The following is a 16,530-nucleotide window of genomic DNA, read 5'->3' as shown; positions in this document are numbered from 1 at the left end:
CTGTGTATTCACTATCTCTCCATGTTTCTGTTTTATATTCTTGCCATGATTAACAGAAAAAACAAAGCAGAATCACCAAGCTGATTGGCCTCATTCTGCATGCTGTGAAGGCAAATAAAGCCAGCCAAATAAATAAATAGAAATGATATGAAGGGATAAGAATTACAGGTTTCCTCCAAAGCGGTCAATCAATACAAATTAAAAGACAGGTCATACTTTCATATGAACACAGATTATCAGGCTCACCAGTTTAGGAACTCAATTGCTGCTTTTTTCTAAAGAATCATTAAAGACTACATTTGATTACAAGCAGATGATAGCCAATTAGGACAATTGATCAGCGCCTCTCTGTTATTCATTAAAGTACTCCATTGTTTCCAGGTTTCTGCTTCAGTCTAGGGGGAAAAAAACCCTGACGATTGCTTTATGAGCCGTATTAACGAGTCAACTCTTGAAAGTAGCTAGATCAATTTTTAGATTTACACAAAAGCTTGAAAACAAACAAATAAATACAAATTAAATATTTATTTAATATACAGCAGAGAAGTGTTGTGCTCATGAAAGATCTAAAGCAATTCTTCTACATCATTTTTGAAGATTGCACAGCCCTTAGAAAAAAATATACAGTAGTATTCTTTTGCGCAGAACTGATCATTGAGGTCCATTTGGCTATTTTGTAATGGTTGATGGACCTGAAAGGGTTGCACCACATTGTCACTCTACAAATGTCTATAATGAGAATCACCATTGATAGTAGACCTTGTATATGCACTAAAGACAAATCAACCAGAATCACTATATTCCTAGAATAGATGCTTTGAAAGGATATTGATCATGTGTTCTCTGTCTTTTAGCAAGAGAGTCCTCATCACTTATCCCAGCCATCAAATATTTCAGCCCAGTGATCCAGGTACGTGCTTCCTCTGAGTTAGAAGTTATCAGATCCAGTGATTCCATATGGTTGCCATGATAAATTGTAAAGCAGCAACTTGGATCAAAGTTGCCCTCTGCATGGCGATGGAATATTTCCGATTGCCGACCTTCAGTGACTTTGTAGATAGAATCAATTATGACTGTAAAAACAATAATAAAACTGTATGCTTCAGTTTATCATATAATTTATTGCAATATTCTGTTTTATGTTAATGAATTAATTTGGGAATTAATTTATCCATGTTAATGAATTAATCCAGAAATGCACAACTTCTGTCAATTTAAGAACCATATGTGGCTTGGCATGTCATGTCAAGGGTTGCATTCCAAAAGTGGCTTTAAGCCTGAACCCATTCTTGTCCCACAAAATCTACCAAAAATAACTCCCAAAAATCCAAAAAATAAAAATGAAATATTTGACCCATGTAAGAGGTCTACACTTTTTGTGCCCTAGATTAAAAAAAAAAAATCTATGGAAGAGACAAGCTGTAATAAAATTGCAGCAAGAATTATAGAAGACTTCTTATTAAATGACTCCAAAGACATGAGAACTAACGGGGGACACATACCCACACACAAAAGGAACTCTGCTTTATTCACCAAAACTATGTAAAAAAGAGATGAGTAAGGCATGACTCCCTTTGACATACAGATGAAAATATAGAATGTATTTTCCATTATAATCTCATGTACATCTTATCTGTTCACTTTCTTAACTTATGAATAAAGAATCAGAAGAGGACTGGGGATCAAGTGTTCCCTTTCCTGGGCCTGCCAGTCTTAATCTGAGGCAAAGTTAATATTGGCACCAAGCTTAGTCATAATTATTCCTAGTGAAGGACTTAAGCTGAGGGAAAGAACTGACACCCATTTTTAATAAACTGGGAAGGTTACACATGCACTTGGAAATTAAAAGCAAGGAACATCAAAAGATATACAAACTAAATAATATCTTCAAAGGAACTTACTTTTTGCCTTTTCACTTTTCCTGGATGGCCTCCATCTGATGCATGTTCTGTGCTCATCAAGATAAAAAAGACGCACAAGACCTTTGGCTCCATTCTTCAGTTTAATCATCTGAGTCCCAGACTGCATTACACTCATACATCTTTCAACTAAAGAATGAAAGATTGCAATAATTTTAACTAGCATCCCTAATTTACTCTGATGGATAATTACTACAATAATTATCTATACAACAACTACATAAATCTTTTAATTTTTACCTTACATGAAATAAAAAACGATTAAATGATTATAAACACATGTAATTCTGGAATGACTAGATTTTTGTGGATCTTTTTTAACTGAGCACAGAAGACAAGACAGTTTGTAAGTATCTTTTTTCTAATACATCTTTCATTCTCATAAGCATCTGATCATCATACAATTCAGGGTATAACATTTTTCCTAGGCTTCAAGATGAGATCAGAAGAAGAATCTGGAAAGAAACCTTACAGTGCATCATTTTCAATTCACAAATGAAATTTGCACACACACATGAAGAGTACATGAACATACATGAAATCCAAGGTAAGAGTGGAGACATTCTTTCCCTTGCTTCTATCTATGTACTTCAGTCTCTCTCATTGCCCAGTTCCTTTTGTCCAGTTTTCATGGTTTCACTGATCAGTGATTTAATCAGAACTGAGCAGCATTCTTTCATGCCTTCTTGTATGGTAAACAAGTCAGTAACATTTTCAGGAGGTCAGCACCATCATGGGCAGAAAAAAAAAAGCCTTAAAATTTTCAAATGACCAAAAATAGATACTAAAACACACAGGAGTTCCACAATTTCACTGTTGAGATTTCATAAGATCTTATAAGAGAACAGTGATAGTCCATAAAAGAAATCATCAGCGTTTATTTAGAACTTCTCTTTGATTCACTCAAAGGCATGTTAACAGCAGAGAAGCTTATTCATACATCCTTTCATTGGCAAAGAGTACATATTCACAAATATGAATAAATCAAAGACTATAACAGGATACAGGAAAAAAACAGATCAAATCATGAGGGAGTAATCAGAAGCAGAAAGGAAAATACATGCATTCTGTGATAAACTCAGTGGTGTATTGATCAGATGGGTTTGCTTTACTGTTTGATTCAAACAGTTGGAAATTATGTATCACTGTTGTTCAGTGATTCTAAGGTTCAAGAATAAACCAGGGAATGTACAGTCTTGGAATATACTATCTTAATGAATAAATAACCTGAGTCAAAGGGATCAACTGGTACTCTCAATTAATATTTCAGAGACTGACATAACATTTAATATTTGTATTATTGTTGTTATTACCAATATTTATAAGCCATCTAATTCCATCATTCTCTTGCACACTCATGAGGACATAAAATGTGTATATTTGTACCTATAAAAATAGCTTCTAAATAAGTATATAAATTCTGCAAAAGGTCACTTATTCAAAGCAATACAGTCCAAGATGAGACTCCATATATGAGCTCAGCATATGGACATATATAACATATATGCATATTATATCAAGCACCTTTATATTTTAATCACTAACCCAAACATTACACAAGCAAACAATTATGCATACTTTTAAACAGCACTAACATATACTAACATATAGAGAGTTGCCAGATTCCAGAAGACTCAAAACTTCACAACTTCTGCTTATGCAACAGGACTTCCCCCTCCATTTTTCCCTGCATTTCCTAAAAAATTATGTCATTCTACCATTCCATCAGCAGGAAGGAATTAAACCTTTGTACTTCACAAGACTTCAGAACTCGGTGAGCTCACTTCTGCTGTCATTCAACATGCTTTGCAAACACAACAGAACACAAATGGATATTTTTGGATTGATGAAGTTTTTTCTATCAGGCACACAAAAAATGGAAAGAACCATTGCTTTTGTAGAGCATTAAGTACACATCCTAGTCACAAAAATTCTAAATTGAACTAAAAAAAACCCTACCGATACCCTATTCTAGTTACATTTCTGCTAAAGCAAAGCATTATCAAAAGCCACCCATCAAACGTCTGGCTATACATTCTTGAAACAACCCAAAATCATAGAAAATTGGTATCTTCTTGGGGACAACAGACTTTTAAGTAGCAAAGAAAGCGAGGCGTTTAGGTGATTGTATGCACATTTTTACTAAACCTCACTGAACATGGTAAGCCTTACTTCCAAACAAACAGGCACTGGACTTCATACCTATGCTAACTGTGACTTATCTTCAAGCAATCATACATAAGATTAAGTATGACTGTATAAACCCTTTAAAAAACATGCTTTGCAACAATTTTTCACAGTGCACAGACTCACACGCAGAGTCATCCAGAAGCATTTCTGAAGCATCTGGATGACATGATTTGAATAGCGCTGGTTTGTACACATCATTGCACATCACAAAGAACTTTATTCAAAGTCTCTACACAGCCCTTGCCATCAGAAAACATTTTGAACAATAGTTAAATTTCACTGTCTAAACACAAATCACTAAAATAACTGGAATAAAACATTATTTGCCATTTAAATGATATCACTTTGACAACATGCCTGAGTTAATCAAAAAAGTATTTCAAATAATTTCTTAAAAACAAAACAGATTTGAATGTCAGCAACACCAGCAGAAATATCTAGTTTAGAATCAATGTTGCAGCCCTTATTCCCAAATGTCCCCCCAAGGCACTTTGGGTATCTCTGTTCAGAATCCACCACCTTCAGACTGAAACTCTAAAAAAGATACCAACCCATTTGGGTCAAGCGACACCCTTGTGAAGTAGCTACACTTCCCACTACATGATACATTTCCGAGGCTAGAATGGAAGCCATTGGAAGAAGAAGAGTCCAGATGATGCTTGAAAGCTTTGTAAGAGGCAGGCAACCTTTATCCCACCTGATAAGCAAAGCTTTAGTACAGAGAAAATCAAAAGCTGTTGGACTGGGATTGCTAAACTGCAAGCCTGAGCAGCAGGACACGCATGGCATATTTTCAAAAAGCACCCTAATCTGTGCTAATGCCATCTTCCATTTGTCATTTATCCCTGTGTAAAACGAAGTCTTTAACCTACTGCCATTGCCTTGGTAAGGCACTTGGTATTATGAATTGCATTGACCGTTTCAAGCATAAAGCTTGCTTTTAAGCAGTTTATGCTTCTCTCTGAATCATGCCTAGCCAAAAGCATTTAAAAATAGGTACACATGCATTTTATTTAATTGTACCAGGGAAACACTGTACTACTATTACGATCCCTTCAAAGATCAACTCCATGTACTTTGATGAAGATGTAAGCAATGATCAAAAAGTACACAAACTCTACAGCCCAGAAAATCCACTTTCAAACACAGTATTTTTAAAGTACAATCCCACCGAGTCTCAACAGATGTCATCTACAGCGTCATTACCACCCCAGATACTGCTACTGTACAGGTAGTCCCTGGGTTAAGAACACCCAGGTTACAGATGACCCATAGTTAAGAACGGAGCCTATTGTAGCAAAATTCAAGTTAAGTACACAATGATTCAAGTAAGATACTCAATGGTTCAAGTTCATTACACAATACTGCTTGTACAGTATTATATAATAATACTGTTCCGGCTTACATACAAATTCGACTTAAGGACAGATCTTGGGAACAGAACTCATTCTTAAACTAGGGACTACCTCTATATCTATTCTCCAGAATCACTTGTAGACCCAGTTATGTATATTCATTATTATTACAATATGTAGGTTGACTTCAGTGTGGTACTACTATACTATGTTTCTGAAAGCATCAGAGGTTGAATCCAGAGCAAATTTAGCCTCTGATGGTATGCGCTCAAGCAATTTAATAATTTCAGAAGCTGCACTTTGAGATAGATAGAGAGAAAGAGGGAGATATAAATCTTCAAAGTTGTTTTCCTTAAATGCTAGACAGCTATGTTTATAGGTTGAACCTCATCAAGACCAATTAAGACAGTAATCTCAAGACACTTTATTTTTTCTAAATTAATTCCTTCTTCATTGTGGGTATATCAGAGCCTTTCCATCTTTCATATAATAATCTCACTGCAGTTACCATGTACAAAAACAATTGTCCTTAAGTCTTTTCTAGTTGTCTATCCATTAGTTCCAGCAAGAAAAGTTCTGGTTTCAGTTAAATATTAATCTTATCTCCAGATACTTATATATCCACTTGGATTCCAAAAGGCACTTTGGGAGTTTTCCAGTGATAGGGTGAGCAGTTTGTCCATGAGCCGAGTTAGCTCTAGAATAAGGAGGATGTAAAAGCCAGGTTTGTGTAGTGGTTAAGGTACCAGGCTAGAAACTAGGAGACCATGAGTTCTATGCTCCTATAGCATCAATGGAAAGCCATTCAAAATCCTTTTATAAAGTGACTCACATCCTTTTGGGCCAGGTCAGGTCAGCAGATCTTCCTTTGGAATGGTGTGAGAAGTTTGCAAGGGACTTTATACTGGTATTACAGTGTCAGTACCAGAGCAGATAACTGGGATAACGTCTTGTGAGTTCATCTGCCAGTTGTGTTTACTCTGAGGATTTCAACAACATTCTTAAAGGCTATTTCAACAACATTCTTAAAAAAAAAATTATTGAAAGTTTTAATAACAATGGTTAAAAGAAAATACAAACTAAACTCAGAAAGAAGGGAAAATAAAGAAAAAGGAGAATAAAAGGTGTATAGAAAAAAAAGAAAAGAAAAAGAAAGAAAAGAATAAGAAAGAAAAAAAAAGAAATATTTAAAGAAGTAGCTTCCAATCTTCATCATGAGTACAAACTTAATAATTCATCACCCCCTATAACATTACATGCAAGTATCTCTTTTTCCCATAACCCATCCCTTCTCTATACACAAATCCATAAATCATTAACATTTCAGTCCTAGTGTCAGCAAAAAATCCATAAAGGGATCCCAGAATTATACAAACATGTCTTATTTTAACCTTGATCAAACAAATTAATTTTGTACTCCTTTCTTTCACTTCTAGAAATCCTAATCTTTAGTTCATTCAGATGCTGTCGCAAGACTTGATCTCTTCAATTTTTGTTTTTTTCCATCTCGAAGATTTCTTCAAGGTTTTAACCAACTTCTTTTTTTAGTCCAGTACAAAGTCCTTATCCAGGTCAATTTCTTGGCTTGTCATTTCTAGTTCCACTTCAGTTGTTTTCTCTGCCTTACAGTCCATAATTTTTTTAATTCCCACTACTTCTTCAAATTCTTTATGTTCTGATATTTCTGTGTTAGGCAAAATTTGTTTCATCTTTTTATCTTGTAAATTTTCCAAGACGTTCTCTTTCACACCAGTAATATCTTTTGGACATAATCTATTCATGGAATGAGAATTCCATGAGAATGAAGCTGCTATTTTTTGATCCCATTCTTCAAAAATCTGCTGAAGTATTTCAAATGTCATAACATTTTCTGTCATTTTGCTAAACAAAGTTCCAATGCTAACCAAAGATAAGAGACAGGCTTTTTACGTTTTTTTCCCTTTTCCCTTTCTGCTTGGAATCTAGTGTTCAATTTATGAAATCATAAAATCTCAAATTTCTGTTTTGACTTAGGATAGACGAAACAGATTGGTTCCTACAAAAGTGCTGTTTATTTATATAATTATTTCCACAATCTTATAGCAAAAGTCCTAATATTCCATTATTACAAGCTTGTCTGGTTACTTAATTCATTGATAACTTTCTTAAATCAGATTCTCTGCAAAAGCCCTTAACTTATAAGTTTCTTTTGTAATCCTTACTCCTACAATCCTCTCGTCTTATAACTCTATTCAATATTTCAAGAACCAAAGTAAATAAGAGAGGAGAACATGGGCATCTCTGTCTTGTACCTTTTTGTATCTCACAGGGTTTTGTTAGATCTCTGTTAACAATTATTTGTGCTTTCTCTGAAGTGTAAATCAATCTTACCCACTTTATAAAGTTCTCTCCAAAATTCATAGCTTCCAAAACCTTGAACAAGAAAGCCCAGTTCAAGTTGTCAAAGGCCTTCTCTGCATCTAAGAAGACCAATGCAGCTTGTTTTTCATTATGTTGCTCCAAATATTCCAAAATGTCCAGCACATTTCTAACATTGTCCTTTAGCTGTCTTTTAGATAAAAACCACATTGATCCTCATGAATAAATTCTTGCAAAATTATTTTCAGTCTATCAGCTAGAATCATTGTAAACAAGTTGTAGTCATTATTCAATAATGATATTGGCCTATGGTTTCTTGTTAGTCAGATCTTGTCCCTCTTTAAGTATTAATGCTATATTGGCCTCTTTCCAACTCTCTGGCATCTTTCCTCGCTGTAGGATAGAGTTCATCATGTTTTGTAAAAGTTGTAAAAAATTATCCTCAAAATAACCATGTTAAGACATAAAATGAAGTTTTAAAATATATGTTAAGATTGGAGAAACTACAACTGTCATTCTTGGGGAGAATTTCTGTGATAAAAATGAATGTCTTGCCTAGAATAATGCTTTTGTTTCAGACCATACCTGTTTTGACAACTGATGCACCATTTAAATAGTGGCAGAAGGATATATCTAAATTTGTGTGGCAGGGGAAAAAACCATAAGTTAAATATAAGGTGTTACAAGATGCAAAGGAAAGAGGAGGACTGGGTTTATCCAATTTGAAATTGTATTTTGCAGCTTGCTGTTTGGTTTGGATGAAAGAGTGGGTGCTGCTGAGAAATAGAAGACTCTTGGAGTTAGAAGAACTAGACCTGAGATTTGGGTGGCGTGGATATTTGTGGTACAATAAAGTTAAGGTTAACGTGGATTTTAAAAATAATTATGTTAAATGTGCCATATTGAGATTATACAATAGAAATGCCGGCAAACTACTTAAAAATCATGTTGATTGGTGGGCCCAGCCATTGGCTTCCTTATTTACGCTCATTGATCATTACGGCAAAATTCCGAACACTTCAATTCAATAATAATTCCAATTTACAAAAAAGGTGGGTTTGACCAGCCTAGTAATTTTCGTCCAATCCTTTTATCTATTTTAGGCAAGCTTTACGCTAAACATCTTGAACGCTGTCTACTACATTGGATGTATACAAATGACGTAATCGGGCCTGAACAGATAGACTTCTGCAAAGGAAATTCTGCGACTGACCACTGTCTCACATTGAACTTCCTAACTGAAAAATACCTGAACTTAGGAAGGAAAAAGCTTTTTGTAGCATTTATAGATCTTAAAAGTGCTTTTGACTCAATTCCGAGGGATGTACTATGGTCTAAACTGAAGAAACAAGGAATAGACTTGAGGTTGCTGTTCCTACTAAAGAAATTACATATAGACACCTCTTGTCAAGTTAAATATTCAACTAAGGGTCATTTAACAGAGAGAATACCTACACAAAAGGGAGTTAAGCAGGGCTGTGTCCTTGCTCCTCACCTTTTTAATCTTTTCTTGAATGACTTGGCCCACTCCCTTAGTTCAGTTAATGGTCACCCCCCCCAGTCTTGGTGATCTTCCTACTCCATTGTTACTTTACGCCGATGATACTACAGTTCTTTCCTGCTTGAGGGTGGGCTTACGAAGATATTTGGAGGCATTTTATAATTATTGTCAAAGTAACTCACTTACTGTCAATTTTTCCAAATCAAAGGTAATAATATTTGCTAAAAGATGGCATCTGGCGAGATGGTCTATGGGCAGTATAGAAATTGAACAAGTCAAAACTTTTAAATACCTTGGCATTACTTTTAGTTATAATCTTTCTTGGATAACTCATCGTAATAAGTCAATTCACTTAGCCAATTGTTCCGCCGCCCAGATCAAACAGTTCTATTTTACAAGAGGCAATCAATTTGTACCAGCAGCAATTAGGATATTTAAAGCCAAATCTCTCTCTCAAATACTTTATGGTATTCCTCTTTGGTTGAGAGCTTTTAACACTAAAGTGGAAGGTATACAGGCTTCCTTTCTGAGGCAGCTCTTAGGGGCTCCTAATTGCATCTCTTATCCCATAATCTGCCAGAAATGGGTCAAAGTTTAGTCGAAACTAAAGCCTGGATTTTAACAATTAAATATTGGCTCAGAATCTTATATAGAGCAGCTCCTCGAAGTCTGCTATCATATCTCAAAAAAGACAAATACATCTCGCTGTGGTCGCGACATATTATATCCAAGCTTAAACAGATTGGGATTGCAATTGAGGACCTATGCTTTTCAGATGAAAGCTTTGTATTTAGCACTATTAAACAGAGACTTTTGGACTTAGAATACCACAAATTCGGACCAGCCCAACCTCGTGTATGCTCCCCTGCCATGCTTGGTATAGAAAATCAATTGGGCAAGATGGCGCATTATTTCAACGATCTTGTGTTACCTTCCCAGCGAAGAGCCTTTTTCTTGGCTAGAGTGAATGCTTTTCCTTCTAAGGTGCTCCTTGGAAGGTATAAACGCATTCCCATCCATGACAGGCTCTGTCTTTGTGGCAGCCCAGATACAATCTATCATATCATTTTTTATTGTTACTTATTTGTGTCTCTTCGACATGATTTGCTTCTAAGACCTTTGCAGGGCAAATATCCTCTGAACAATGTGGATCCTGTGTCATCCTGCCGGTATTTGCTCTGTGATGCTATACCTGAGATTACCCAAATTGTTGCTAAGTTCCTGGAGGAAGTGTTCAAAAGGAAATGTAACCAAACTGTTCTCTGAGTATTGTTTTCCTGCTGTCATCCTTATGATATGCTAATTCCTTGTATTTTAATGTTTGCAATGCCAATAAAGGTTTGAATGGAATACTCCCTGCTCAATGGTTTCATATTCATTAAACAGAATCTGGGGTCAAATGGAAACGTGCAGTGAAAAACCTTGTTCTGTAGTCAGTGAGGCAGCTAGGAAGTTTTGGCTGAGACAGAATGATTACCCCAAGATACCAGTGAGCGACTTAGCCAAAGGTTTGAACTTACCTCCAATTTTTGCTAAATAACAAGTCCCCAGGTTTAGGATAATACAATTGTTTTGGTAAAACGTTCCTTACCTTCTCCAAGTCTTTTAAAATAACCTTTGCATGTACAAGCCAGGAGGAAAATAGAGGCTTACAGACGCTGGCTTTTACAGCATAGAACTGTTAATGTTACCTTCATGTTATTGGAGGGAAGATTAAACAACTCATTTTAAAAAGCACTTCCCAAAACAGGAAGCATCATTACAAAAAGTAGGGAAGATAAAATGATACTCCTACATTCCTAAAATGGGGTGAACAACCATCAGCATGGAGCACAAAAAACTGAAAAATCTGAATGCTGTACAAGCAGAAAATGCAGTTAATCAGTGTTACAAAGTGCTGGAAGATATTAATTAAAATAGTCGCATCCCAAATCTACCAAACCGACAAAGAAGATTAATAAAACCAATAAACAACTTCACCGGCATTATTTTAAAACAACCCAGCAGCCACTATAATGAGTAAAATTCATAAAAACACATCACTGAATGTTTTTACCTGACTTCTAGAAATAAAGAACGGGGTCTCCCAAATTTCTGAAATAATAAAAAATATTCCATGTCTAGAGAAAGTAATGCTGCCACACCAATTTCCTACACATCACACCCGCTCATATAAACATTGACAATTAATTCTCTGGAGACAAATCTGAAGCCAAAGAGAATGGAGAACGCCAGACTGATTGGGGGCATACAGCAATACATCTAGGTAATTTTGCCTGATCTCAAAAAAAAAACTAAGGAGCAGTAGAACCTAGCTCATACGGGTTGCAGGGTAGTTCAAGAAGTTAAAAACAAAACAAAACCAGAAGACGACAATACTGTCCTGCAGCAAACAACTTCTATAAATTTGTTAAGAAAAGTGAAGAGACATCCATGAAGTCTCTTGGTTGAATGTGCATGAAAGAGAGTTTTTAATCAAGTCAGGATACAAAAAAAGGGGGGGGCGAGCAGAGAAGTGGATAGTTTCACTTATGAGAAGATCTGAAAAGCAAATGAACTGTGGAAAAAATAGCATTTGGGGACATTTCTTATATTCCCTCAAAATTATTTCTAATTGGTTACTATGTCTCCTTGTCTGAAATTGTTTTCCAGTATTTCAGTTTCTGGTGTTTAAAAGGCAATTACACTAAAAGTGCATACTGTTGCTAATAATAGGGATGTTTTCAGTTATATGTAAATTATAAAATGGGAGTATACTGCCAGTATGCAGGAGTTCAGCTTTAAGAAAAAGATCTAGTGGCCCTTGTTCTAACTTGGATTAGATCAGCTTCTGTTGTTTCAGTGATAGGTGGCTCTCCACCTGTAAGAAAATAAACATCTTTGTTTTACTCTCAGTTCTTGTATGGCTTAATCATGCCTCAAGACAACATGACGGATTGCCGGCATGATGAAAAGAAATCATATTTAGCTTATTTACTCTGTGCATTATATTTATTGCAGTTATAATTGACTTCATAAATTCAGTTTTCCATACAAAAGTGTGTGTGTGTGTGTGTAGGCTTGGGGAGGGGAAATGCAGCTAAAGATGGAGAGTGGCTGATATTAATGACGGCAACCCTCAGAAGCAATCTTATACTCTCATCTAGATGTATAAATCAAACTGATTTCCTAGGAATTTAGAAATAATCTGAAACAGAACATTACTTCTCCACTTTTAACCTTCATGGTACAGATTTCTACTGAATACTGGGATATTTTTTTTAAAAACTGCTACGCTAAAGGCATGGCAAGAGAATAGGCCCTATTTTCCTATATTGACCCACTCTTTATTGACCCCCACTTGCTAGTGAAGCAAGAGGAGGAAGGAGGAGACATCAGTTGGCCACGCTACTGTCCAAGATTCCACTCAGATGCAATCTCAAAAAAATTCAGTTACAACTTGGGAGGGGAAAAAATTCATTTGATTTGCATCTTGTTATGAACTGGCCAAACTTCTGATCTAACACACCATCTGAAATGCAATTATGTTTAAGTTTTCTTACAATAAATTTCGTCAGGCACTGTTCCCTGATCCCAAAACGGGTACACTTAGGAAAAGTATATGCAAAAAAAATTCCTATTTGGGGTACTTACTATGCACCTATATGAAAACATTTGTCATGTAGAAATTGGGGAGAATAACCTTGTTGTGATGAAACCTTATGAAAAAGGGCTCTCAGTTTCTCTCATCTTTTTCCTTATATTTGGGGAGTCAAGGGATGACAAGGAAACTAATGTTCATGGACCTCCACACATTCCTCTCATTTCTGTTATTGCTGAAAGACATTGGGCAGACATCCTGTCTCCTTAAGTGTCGAGGCCATAAAGATATGGGAGGAACTGACCCCAATTGACAGCCTCCAGAACACCCTTCAGCTGCTCTGGAGATGCCTCTACACTCCAGGAAACAATAAATATCAGAAAACCAAAGGGGGTGCCCCAAAACGTGGACTGGCAACCAATGGGTCATTGGGGAGATAAGTTTCCTCCAATAATAAGGAGGACCCCAAATTTATGCCAAGTGTAGCCAACCAATTTGTTAATTGCTGTATCTCTGTGTAAGAAATGTGTATAAAATCTTCTTCGTTGAGTGTGATCGGGGTACTCCTCTGCCTTAAGGGGAGACCCCAGCTGACTCTATTGGCTTACTTTCAATAAAACTTTAAAACCTCAGCTGGTACTTTCGTGTCTGATCTTCTGCCGGACTGAATCCTAATTGGGGAGAGTCAGAAACTCTCAATTTTTGCTAACAGAAATGGGGGCTCATCCGGGATCTGTTTAAATGTCCAGTGATCCTGAAAGGCGGGGAGGCTCTTTGGTGACCCCTAAGGGATCCACAAAGGGAAGATCTGACAATTCCTGCCTGGGAATTTCCCTTGAGCTGCACGAGAACAGGTGAGTACATTCGGGTACTCTGAGCAGGTTTTTCCAGTTATCCTGAGAGGGGGGAGGCCCTTTGGGCCCAGTGACCCCTAAGGGATCCCCAAAAGGGGGAAGGAAAAACCACTGGTCCGGTTGAAAGGAACAGTGTGTGTGTGTCTATTGTTTTGTCTCCCGGGGGTGACCAGGACTGCTCAGTGAACGGGGTATAGACGCCCCAATTTTGGCACGAGGTCTGAGACCAATGACTGCCAGAGTTGAAAGCCAGTGTGCTCCGTTCGCCAGTAGCATGTCCCGCCTCGCTGCGAGTGACGGTGTGTGTGTGTGAGTGAAAGCAACCAGGGAAGAAAATCCTAGCATTAGGTATATGGAAGACTTCTGGCATGGGCAGCTGTGCCAGTAAGCCACACCCTCACAGGGGGACGCCTCTTGGATGTGTAATGAAAAATTGGCGAGCTCTGGGAGATTCCCAGTCCAGAATGACGAAAGAAAGATTAATTTATCTTTGTAACAAAGATTGGCCATCTCAAAAGGAAATTCTCCCTCCATGGCCGGAGGAGAGAAGTTTAGAGGCAGAAAACATTGGGGCGCTGATTGATTGGTGCAGACTAACTCCAGGCAAAATAGAAAGAGGAGATTTGGCATATGCAGGATGCTTTGCTTCAATAATGATGAACCCAAAACACTACCCCAGTGATGGGACTATGCTAATAGTTCAGCAAAAACCTCTGAAACTCCATAATCCATATGGGGATGTAAGCTCTGAGGAGCCGAAAAAGATCCTTTGTGGGTCTCTTGAAAGCATTCCGCTAGCATACACCACAATCCCGACTGCACCCCCAGCTCAGGCTGCTTTAATGGCCCAACCATGGGACAGAGCCGGGGCAAGAGTAGAGCCGAGTACCTCAGGCAGGGGGGTTCAACAGTCTTCTCCCCCTCCTCCTCCCCAAAGTGACACAGTTACCAGTCAGGGAGAGCGGGGGGGGGGGGGGCGTGTTTCTTCCAGTCGTATGGACAAGGAAAATTTTCCGCCTCCCCCAGAAGATTTTGCTTTCTCCAGGGAGGAAACAGCTATGAAGGAGGGAGGAAAAGGAAAGCAAGGACCAGGGGCTAGTTCTCCTGCAGTCATCATAAGTGAAATGGCCCTTAAGGGGAAGAAGGGACAGGAGGAGGAGGAGGGGGATGAGAGGGGGGCCAGGATGCTCCCTTTGAGAGAACAAGTGGTGGTGAGACCTAATGGTGAAACCACTAAAGCCTATGTATATGTATCCTTTTCCACGGCAAACCTCTTAAATTGGAAAACTCATACTCCCTCATACTTTAATGACCCAGAACGGATGACCCAATTATTTGAGGGGATTATGCTCTCTCACCAGCCAACGTGGGGAGATGTAATGCACCTATTGAATGTTCTCTTGACGGAGGCGGAGAGAACCCTAATTTGGCAGGCGGCCAGAAATTATGCCAAAAATAGATGGAAATTTGACAATTAGACTTATATTCCAGTGGAAGAAATAATAAAAGATGCCAAGCCAGTATGGGATCAGGGCCAGACCGAAGAACACCAAAGGTTTTTGTCCCACTTCCGTGAGTGGGAGGGGCTCCGAAAGGGCTTCCCGAAACAGCTGGCGAACCACAAAGTGTATGAGATCTTTCAAAAGGCAGATGAGAATCCAGCTGACTACCTTGAACGCCTTATGCGAGCCTACCGGCAGTATACAAACTTAGACCCGGAAAGCGAGGGCGCGAAAACCATGCTTAATTCTGTATTTATTCAAAATTCAACTCCTGATATTAACAGAAAGCTGAATAAGATGGATGGGGCTTTAACTGCCCCTATACGCACTTTAGTTGAAGTGGCTTTTAAAGACTTTAACCACAGACTTCAGGAGGAACAAAAGAAATGGACAAAGGATAAGAGGTCCCTCATTGCTGCCTTACAGGGCATTGATGAAGAGGCAGGAAGGGGGAGAGGGAGGGGCAGAGGCGGGGGAAGCAAGCCTTCCCTGAGAAGAGACCAGTGCAGGATCTGCAGAAGGACGGGGCACTGGGGTAAAGACTGCCCAGAAAAACAGAGAGGCACCCAACTAGCTCTTCGAACCGAGAATAGCGCCTGACGGGGTCCCGGGGTCTTTGCTTTACCCCCTGGGGACCCCATGGTGGAATTGATGGTGGGGGAACAGCCAACTCAATTGTTAATAGATACTGGTGCCACGTATTCCGTTTTGACTGACATCCCCCGAACAAAACCCACTTTGTCAATGGCTGAAGGGAAAACTGTGGTTGATCCCTCATGGAAAATGGAAAAGGCGGCCCTGATGGAGTCTGTGCCCATAGAAGTAAACAGAAAGAGGCTGGAGCATCAGTTCCTTTATATGGACAAATGCCCTGCTGGTCTTTTGGGGCGAGACTTATTGATGAAATTACAAGCTAAAATTGAGTTCTCTGAGGATGGCTGTACCATCCAATTTGGTAATCCAGAGGCACACAACTTTATTTTAACACTTAAGACCCCACCGTGTTCAACTGGATTAGATGAAATTATAGATCAAGTTGTCCCCTGGGTATGGGCAGAGGGGTTTCCAGGACGGGCGAAGAGAGCCGTCCCAGTAAAAGTACTGTTGAAACCTGGGAGGGGCCCTGTGAGAATAAAACAATATCCCTTGAAATTGGAAACAAGAAAAGGTCTCCAGGAGGTGTTGAAGTCCCTTATTGCAACCAATTTAGTGGCACCCTGTGAATCTGAGTTCAATACACCAATCATGGGTGTTCCAAAAGGGGAGGGGGA

At 38.3% G+C, this 16,530-nt stretch overlaps 1 protein-coding gene across 1 annotated transcript in view; it reads right to left on the bottom strand.

The window, feature by feature from the left end:
* PLCH1 (phospholipase C eta 1) overlaps positions 1–16,530 on the bottom strand; it is a 147,059-nt gene that overhangs the window by 58,932 nt on the left and 71,597 nt on the right. The window contains exons 4-5 of the mRNA XM_088132148.1: positions 1,902–2,048; positions 830–1,073 (exon numbers count right to left, since the gene is read on the bottom strand). Coding sequence (XP_087988274.1) covers positions 830–1,073; positions 1,902–2,048 — 391 coding nt within the window. The remainder of the gene's footprint in view (positions 1–829; positions 1,074–1,901; positions 2,049–16,530) is intronic.

Source organism: Python bivittatus, unplaced genomic scaffold, assembly GCF_059951505.1.
Source record: "Python bivittatus isolate LINGU-HERP-01145 unplaced genomic scaffold, Pbiv_v1 ctg000980_np1212, whole genome shotgun sequence".
In the NCBI taxonomy this organism is placed as follows: domain Eukaryota; kingdom Metazoa; phylum Chordata; class Lepidosauria; order Squamata; family Pythonidae; genus Python; species Python bivittatus.
The sequence above is the reverse complement of the archived record's forward strand: the minus strand, read 5'-3'. Positions and strand labels throughout refer to the sequence as shown.